The 8,858-nt window shown below is 43.0% G+C and overlaps 1 protein-coding gene across 3 annotated transcripts; it reads right to left on the reverse strand.

The window, feature by feature from the left end:
* Positions 1 to 1,116: 1,116 nt before the first annotated feature.
* On the reverse strand, positions 1,117 to 4,553 carry LOC123635152 (T-cell surface glycoprotein CD1b-like). Of its 3 annotated transcripts, none has more exons than XM_045547028.1 (6): positions 4,397 to 4,553; positions 3,857 to 4,123; positions 2,949 to 3,227; positions 2,464 to 2,742; positions 1,980 to 2,073; positions 1,117 to 1,308 (listed from the first exon to the last, which is right to left on the reverse strand). In XM_045547028.1, exons 1-6 carry the CDS (start codon positions 4,455 to 4,457, stop codon positions 1,287 to 1,289), a joined length of 1,002 nt encoding a protein of 333 aa, XP_045402984.1. In that variant the 5' UTR covers positions 4,458 to 4,553; the 3' UTR covers positions 1,117 to 1,286. The 3 variants fall into 3 exon arrangements, with proteins under 3 accessions (XP_045402984.1, XP_045402985.1, XP_045402983.1); XM_045547029.1 differs by having other exon boundaries at positions 4,351 to 4,428; XM_045547027.1 differs by lacking the exon at positions 4,397 to 4,553 and having other exon boundaries at positions 3,857 to 4,322.
* Between the last annotated feature and the right edge of the window lie 4,305 nt (positions 4,554 to 8,858).

Below are 8,858 nucleotides of genomic sequence, written 5' to 3' on the forward strand. Positions count from 1 at the left end.
TTACATATCGGAGAGTTCCTTCTAGTAGCCCAGTCTTCCCCAAAATTATTGTTTCCCCTGACCTCCCTTCCTAAGTCTTATAAAAATATATCCTCAAATCCCCCTTTCTCCTACTATTTTAATCAAAATAAATTAGGATGTTTTAAGATGGACTGATCTAGAAAACTGTAGAATAAACAAAAAATGCATAAATGTAAATATAAATAAAAAATATAACTGAATGATACAGCACAGATATCAAACAAGGACCCTGAGGACAAGAATAGCCCTCTTAATTCTGTTTCTCGAGGAAGGCACAATACCCCTGAACTATTACTCCTCACCCACCCTGCCTCTCACTCATTTTCCCTGGAAAAATGAGAAGCAGGAACTTATTCCAATGACACATTGAAGTTAGACTGTAGTTGTAGTAAGGACAAAGGTGGTTTTCTTCAGAGGAGTTCAGAGCAGAAACCAGAAAAGCATAATATTTTTTGGCTAAGTAGAAAATGTTTTAGTAAGAAGAAGAAGATCTAGAATACCAACTAAACAGGAGAAAAGAAGGAAGGAGATAACACTTAAAGAAGACCATCAACTTGACAGTCAACAACTCAGGTAATTTTACTGAGAAAATGCGTTTGCAGGTAAGAGCTCTTGGCAGGGATCCACAAACCAGGATCACTGCCCTCAAGGAACTTCCAACTAGAAAAGGAGGAAAAACAAAAATAACTGCAATGCTGTGAGTGCAGAATAAGTGGTTCTCTTGGTGATACCAGGCAAGGGAGGGTTACTTCCATTATATTAATAGCACTGCGAAAGGCCTCCTAGAGCAAGCAGCTTCTCAGCTGGCCTTTGAAGGATGGAAAGTCAATGTGGTAGAGGCAGAGAAATTACATAAAAAATGCCTTCCATCTATGTGGTATAATTGTCCCCACATAATTATATTTAGCTACTTTGACAAACGATATTTAAGTGAAGCAGAAAAAGAAAAGTTTTAAAATAGAAAGCCAAAGAGAAGTCACCATTAAGTGTATCCACCATATTTCATTTATTCAGAGACATTCTTTGCAACATTTTAATGTATAAGACATAGATCATACTATTGGTACACTATTGTAATAAATCGACAGTTTTAAATAATTTTTCTGCTGGTGTTTATTATTTATCTTAAAATGTATGAAACTCTATTTTGATAAAATATGCTGATAATTTGATGAAATATGATGAGAGTGACACCTGGGTTCACATCTTGGGATTCTAGGCTTCTTGGTGCTTATTCCAAATGGGAGAGAAGATAGGACAGGGGCTCAAGGGTTATTCTGAAATGACCTGTTAAAATGACAAAGACAAAGAGCTGTATTTAAGAAGTATTTGTATTCCCAGGTTTGTAGCAACATTGTTCATAATAGCAGGCCAAATGTCCATAGACAGATGAATGGATGAACTATATGTGTCACTTACCTACAATGGACTATTATTCAGGATTTAAAAGTAAGGAAACCCTGCCACATGCTACAATGTGGATGAACCTTGAGGGCCTCATGCTAAGTGAAATCAGCCAGTCACAAAAAGACAATTACAGTGTGATTCCACTTATATGAGGTACCCAGAGAAGTCAAATTTCATAGATACAGAAAGTGGAATGATCTTAGCCAGGGCTGGGGTGAAGAAGGGGGGAGGGCGAAATGGGAAATTGCTGTTTCATAGGAAAAGAGTTCCCATTTAGAGAGATGAAAGGGTTCTGGAGATTGCTTGCATAACAATGTGAATGCACTTAACTCCACTGAAGTGTACATTTAAAATGGTAAACATGGTAAATTTTGTTATGTGTATTTTAACAGGATTAAAATATATATCTCCATATAAAGGAGATGGGAGCTGGGGGGAAGGGTTTGGTGGAAAGAATCAGGCTAAGGCAATGCAATAGATAAAATGACTGAGAAGGGTAGGAGGGTGGACAGAAAAGAAAGATTAAAACAAACAAACAAAAAACAACTCACCAGCGCCTCTTATACCATAATGCAACGCACAGCAAAAGGATCAAGGAGGGCACGATTATAGCCAAAATGATCAAGCCAGTGGAGATGGAGTGTCCTGGCAATTGGGAGAGGACAAATGGATGTCACTTCAAGTCCCACCCACTAAATCTCCTGGCCATCCTTTCCCCACCTGAGTGTCAGCACCTCCATTCAGCTGCTTCCAATGTATGGTCATCTCCAACTCCCTCTCTCACAATCTTGACACCATCCATCTATCTTTTGATACCTCTAGCTCCAACTCACATAATCTGTGAGTCCTTCATTCTTATCTCTTCTTTAACTTCGGTCCTCTATTTTTATTCCTGTTGGGACTGGGGTCCTAGAAATGAATCCATGAACCTCTCTCCCTCTTTCATCTGTCAAGCCCCATCCTTCCCCAGTGCCTGCCTCTCTGCCTGAGGACCACCTCCTCCCATGTCCAGCCTGGGACTCAGCCCTTTCTCACCCCAGTGGAGGATGATGTCCTGGCCCTCTAGACTGCTGTGCTTCACCCGACAAGACAGGCCAGCCGCCTCCTCAGCTGCCACATCCAGGGTCGCTCGGAGATACCATGTCCAGTCAGCGTTGGGCAGGAGGTCACTGTGCTGAGTGTCTGGCTGCTCCTGCTCACCCCGCATCCACCTCACCCACACAGGCTTTGGGTAGAATCCTGAGATGTGGCACACCAGCAGCAGACGGCCAGGCCCGGGACTGGGGCCACTGGACAGCCAGGCTTCGGGCTTCACTGGGGCAGGAAAGGGCAGTGAGAGTGTCGTATCATGACTCAAATTCAGATCACAGGGACTCAGAAGTCCAAAACTTGGACAGTGACTTCTTCCACTGCTTTGGGATCCAAATAACTTGGTGATTAATCCCGTATGCTTCTTGGATACCCAGGTACTCCTGAGCTTAGAGGAAGGGGTGGTAAGTGAAATAGAGAACAGGACTAACCTTGCCTTTGCAGCTCTGCCTTCCCTGCATCAAGGACGCCCAGGAGATATCGGGGGCAGGTGTCAAAGAGGAGCTTCCTCACAATATTGATGACAGCGGGATATTGCATGATTAGTTTGCAGATACGCTGTGCCCTGCTGCCTCCCTCTGGGGCAGGCACGCATGTATCTTTCTGAGCACTCAGGAAATCCAATCCTCCTAAAGCTCCCCTGAAGAAGCTTACTATGGAACCCCCAGAACGTAGCTCACAGCCTGCTATGACCTGAGTCTCAATGGGGACTAGGTAGAAGGAAAACAGAACAAGTTATAAAATATAAATAAGAAAAGAAGCCATGAGAAAGGACATAGTATTTTATATTTAGGCGGGGATAAAGTTCTTGGATATGAAATGATTACCCAACCCCCAATCACAGTACATAGAGATTTTCAGAAACAAGAGCATTCAAAAGGTGCGAGTGTCTTGAATTGGGGGGTATGGTAATATTTGGGGGGGTGGTAGGCAGAGTGTGATGCAGTCCAGAGAGCAGCATTTCAGGGTGAGCCAGAGGACCACAGAAAGTGGAAACAGAGAGGAGATAACTGAAGAGACAGGTCAGAGGTGGAAGTCACACTATAGGTCATTCAGGCACAGGGTAGAAGTAAGGACCCTTGAGGAGCAGGGTCCACATAAGACCAAACAGGAGTTGGATACCAATGGGGAGCCCTTATCTCTCAGAGAGAGTCAGAAGCAGCCAGGATCTGGAATATGGTGTGGAGCTGTGGAGTCAGCGAGAGACTGCCCTAGAAGAGTGTGTGTATGCAGTTGGGTAAAGCAGAAAGGAGGGGAGAAGCAGCAGAGGGATTGGCAGCTTGCAAAAAGAGAGAAGAAATTTCCTGGGAATCTTCCCGGTTCAGGGGATTGGACTCACATTTCAGCTGGAATTTAGTGGCACTCCCCTTTATATCTTGAGTAAATCTGTAGAAGTAGACTCGGAATATCTCCTCCAGCTCAGCAAACTCCTCATCACTGATGTTGCCCTTGGACCAGGGCTTCAGGAGTGTTGCAGTGCCCGAGTCACTGTCCCAGCCATGAATCTGCAAATCATCCAACCAGCCTGAACCTTGATTGTGTGACCAGGTGCGGTTGGCAAATGATGAGATCTGGATGACCTGGAAAGAGGTTGGTCCCTGGAAGGCTGTGAAGAGAAAGGGAGAAGCAGGAGGGAGTGAGAGAGAATGGAAATGGAAAAGACTGAGAGAACAAGAACCTTGATTCTGAAGAACACATAAAGCCTGACACATTTGGTTGCCCCAGTGTCTCAGGCTCCAGCTTCAGTACCCAAAAAGGCAGAAGAGGGCTGGAGACAGCAGGGCTCAGACTTTTCATGTCCAAGTGCACCTGGGTGAGTGCAGCATGCCTTACCCAAGACCCCTGCACCAGTGCTGGGAGCTGCCAGAGTGACTCTTACCATCCTCACTGTCACCACCTGGAAAGAGAACTGCTAACAATTGAAATGACAAAAGTAGCATTTCACTGGGAAATGGAGATTTTGACTTGCAGAGCTTGTGTTTGATCTCTGATTTCAGCAAACCTTTCTCTCAGTAGCTTGTAGTGACTTCCTCTCTTCCAACTGACAAAACTCTTCCTCATGCAAATTGCATTTCAGAGAAAAAATGTGCCTCCCATCGCCCTGAGCCTTATACCCTGCCTCCTGCGCCCGCCCCAGCCCTGATTTCTAGACTTTCTCTTACCTACCTGACTTCCACCTGCTGTGTCCTCCGCTTCATTCAGACCACCTTGGAAAAGCCCCCATGTGACTCTGAAAGGTCTTGTTACATTCTTCAGCCTCTATTCCTAATATAAGAGGGGGATGTTATATGATTTCTCATCTTCTAGTCTGCTTCAACATAGAAAGAGTGTTTTGGTTTACCCACCCAAGTCAGCCTTCCTCCCTCCCTGTTGTCCTCACTTCTGTGGACCTCTGTCATTGCCCCTTCCTAATGTTCTCAATGTCTCCTCTTATCTCACCCTCCTTGCCTGATGACACTTACCTTACATTCTAATCTGGTTGTGTGTGAGTGTGTGTGCGTCTGTTTGTGGGTATGTGTGTGTTGATATTCACTTAGATGAAGGCAAAGCATTTTAAATGCCACGTGTACTATGGAACTACAGACCCAAATCCTAGAATCAAATATCATAAATACTTCTGTTTATAATCCAGACAAATTTATCTTATACCATAGAAATTTGTGAGGGCAAATGGCATTTGCTTCCAGTGTGTGACCTTGTCTTCAGTAGCTCTTGACCTTTGGAGTTTTGATTTTTTTTGTAATTTTATTTATTTATTTATTTTTTATTTCAGCATATTGGGGGTACAAAAGTTTAGGTTATGTGCATTGTCCTTGCCCCCCCATTAGAGCTTGAAGCGTGTCCATCCCCTAGATGGTGCGCATCACACTCATTATGTATGTATACACCCATCCCCTCCCCCACCACATCTACCAGACACCTGATTAATGTTATTCTAAATGTGCTCTTAGGTGATGATCAGTGAAATCAATTTGATGGTGAGTACATGTGGTGCTTATTTTTCTATTCACGGGATACTTCACTTACTAGAATGGGTTCAAGCTCTATCCAGGAAAATACAAGAGGTGCTATATCACCATTGTTTCTTATAGCTCAGTAGTACTCCATGGTATACCCATACCACATTTTATTAATCCACTCATGTATTGATGGGCACCTGGGTTTTTTCCACATCTTTGCAATTGTGAATTGTGCTGCTATAAACATTCAAGTGCAGATGTCTTTTTTCCTTTTGGGTAGATGCCCAGTAATGTGATTGATGAATCAAATGGTAGGTCTACTTGTATTTCTTTAAAGTATCTGCATATTGGTTTCCACAGAGATTGCACTAGTTTGCAGTCCCACTAGCAGTGTATGAGTGTTTCTATCTCTCTGCATCCACACCAACATTTATTGCTTTGGGACTTTTTGATAAAGGCCATTATCACTGGAGATAAGTGATATCTCATTGTGCTTTTGATTTGCATTTCCCTGATGATTAGAGATGTTAAGCATTTTTTCATATTGTTTATTGGCCATTCTTCTGTCTTCCTTTGAAAAGTTTCTATTCATCTCCTTTGCCCACTTTTTGATAGGGTTGTTTGATTTTTTTCTTGCTGATTTTCCTGAGTTCTAAATAGATTCTAATTATCAGTCCTTTATTGGAAGTATAGCATGCGAAAATTTTTTCCCATTCTACAGATTGTCTGTTTGCTCTCGTAACAGTTTCTTTGGCTGTGCAGAAGCTTTTTAATTTTCTTGTCTTCTATCATGCAGTAAAAATATCTTGCATGTAATTCATATATTTACACATAGAAATCTAAGGATCAAGTGATAATGTAATACCTTAGGTCTCAAAATTTAGCCAGAGTGATGCTTTGAATGAATGTGTAGGGAGTTTATGTAGGATTGATGGTAAGAATGAAAGGAGAACCAAGGAATTCAGAGAGGAGTAAGTAGAGAACAATATGAGATCATAGAAAGTAGGAAATGAGGACAAGAAAGTAGAGAAGAGAAAGAAAACTCTATGTAAAGAGAAATGAACAGGAGAACAGGACATATGAAAGAATGTTAAAGTTTAAATTGAATTAGAGAATATGAAGTTTATCAAAAATATTAGCCATTTTACAGTGGGGGATTAATGCTTCTAGAAAGTGGTCCATCCTGGAGTTTTCCTAGCTCTGATGCTGAAACCTTTTTGTTGTTGTAAGTGGGAGAGGGAGGAGGACACAGGAAAGAGACAGGAAGTGCTGCTGAGGTCAGAAAGGGGGAGAATCACTTGAATCAGAGCCTAAGGGGAAAGGAAAGGCCCTGTCAGAGGCATGTGGTTGTGGGAGGCCGTGGGGTTTATCTAAAGGGGAAGTGGAAAGTGGGGGTGAGATTTCTGCTGGTTGGAAGCAGGTGACAGAGGAGAGTGTGAGACTGTGTGGGGTGGGGACATGTCATCTGCGTTCTGAGGAGAGCTCTCTCTCTAGCGGGGCAAAATTCACCCACAGGAGTGGGTAGTTACGAGCCCAGGCAAAGATGGACGCAAGGATGCCTGTGGCCTGTGCACTGACAGGGTAAGGAGAGGGAACTTGGGGAAGGCTGGTAGCAGATGAAGAGCACCGGGCTCCCCCAGGATAACTGAGACCCCCTGCTCAGGCTGGATTCTAATCATAAGGTGTCCCATCCATCTCAGATTGTTCTTTTAGGATTTTGTGTGTCCAGAGAGCCTAACTAACCACTTCCTTCTCTTTCCATTGCATTTGATATAAATTTCAGATCTTGTATCTATATTTAGAAGTGTTCACTGGTACAAGGAGTTCCTCTTCTTGTTTTTTTTAGAGATGGAATCTTGCTTTGTTGCCCAGGCTGATCTCAACCTCCCGGCTTGAAGTGATGCTCTTGCCTCAGCCTCCCAAATTGCTGGGATTACAGGTGTGAGCCACTGTATCTGGCCACAGCTTTGCTTCTTACACTCTCTCCTTCCTCCCTTTTTGGTGTTTGATGTACATAAACCTTTGTGTATAAAATGGCTTACTTAAGAGTTTGGATTATTTTTTTCACGAAACAATTGAAATATTTTAAGCTTGGCACTGACATGCTCAGGTTCTCACTTCATGTAGCAACTCTGAGGCAGAGAGCTGCATAGATATGGGGAGATGTGGATTGTAACATACAGGTAGGGATTGTGGCCATGATCTATGTCACACATGATGAAAGAAGGGCTACATGTCAGTGAGGTCAGAAAGGAAAAGCTAGATTACGGAATTTATGGAAAGAAATCATGTAGTGACTGTAGCAGCAAAGGAGAGTGAAGTTTCTAGGTTTCTGTTTGCATGATTGGATGGGTGTCGTCATGGCAGGGGCTGAAGGTGTTACCTACTCTTCTAGCTCCCCTAAGGGAGAAGTTTCCCTAATTCCTTTTTGTTTTTTTCCTCACCCCTTACTCTTTTCTCTGAAAACAGAGTGGATGATCTCATTGGAGAATCCAGGAGAGAGACTGGGCATATATATGTCAGCAACCCCCCCCACTCTTCACCCCTGGAGGCAAGGTGCCCTCAGAAGGGTTGGCTCTCTTCTCCTCTTCCATGCCCTAACTCTCACAGGAACATCTCCTCAGGTAGGGAGGCTTAGTTAGGGTTTTGCAGCATTGTGTAAACTAGGTGAGTGAATTAGTTTTCTTGGGCTGCCATACTAAATACAATAGGTCAGGTGGCTAAAAAACAGTAATTTATTTTTCCCATAGTCCTAGAAGCTGGAAGTTCAAAATCTTGATCTGGCATATTCAATTTCTGGTGAGGGCTCTCTTCCTGGCTTGTAGATAGCTGCCTTCTCACTGTGTGCTTATATAGCCTTTCCGTGGTGCACGCACGTACACACAGACACACACACAGACACACACACACACACACACACACACACACACAGATGTGGGGGGGGGAGAGAGAGAGAGAGAAAACTGTTGTGTCTCTTATAAGCACACTAATCCTATTGGATTAGGATTCCACCCTTAGGACCTCATTTCATCTTAATTACTTCCTTAAAGGCACCGTCTACAAATACAACTACATTGGGGGTTAGGGATTCAACATACAATTTTTTTTTTTTTTTGCAGGTTTGGAGGAGGTACGAGCATTATGTTCATAACAGTGAGAAGGCCACTCCAGTTTGGGTCCACTACTAACAAGACCACTTGGATTATATACTTCTGGCAAATTATCTAGCAGGGGTATCAGAATTAAAAGATGAAACTTTGATTCATCTATCTCATGCTATCTTTATTTCATTTGGTTCAGAATTCAAGATGGTGGAAAGGATGCTACTTCCTGGGTTCTATAAAATTAACCAGTATAGCTTGGAAGTGTTGCAATTATAAA

Source organism: Lemur catta, chromosome 3 (assembly GCF_020740605.2).
Source record: "Lemur catta isolate mLemCat1 chromosome 3, mLemCat1.pri, whole genome shotgun sequence".
NCBI lineage: Eukaryota > Metazoa > Chordata > Mammalia > Primates > Lemuridae > Lemur > Lemur catta.

Coding starts and splice junctions, on each gene's coding strand:
- LOC123635152 (XM_045547027.1), bottom strand. CDS start 4,229: ATGTGTCAGGCTTTATGTGTTCTTCAGAATCAAGGTTCTTGTTCTCTC. Junction 2,743..2,948: donor GGCAGAGCTGCAAAGGCAAG/GTTAGTCCTGTT, acceptor TTCCTGCCCCAG/TGAAGCCCGAAGCCTGGCTG. Junction 2,074..2,463: donor GGACATCATCCTCCACTGGG/GTGAGAAAGGGC, acceptor CCCAATTGCCAG/GACACTCCATCTCCACTGGC.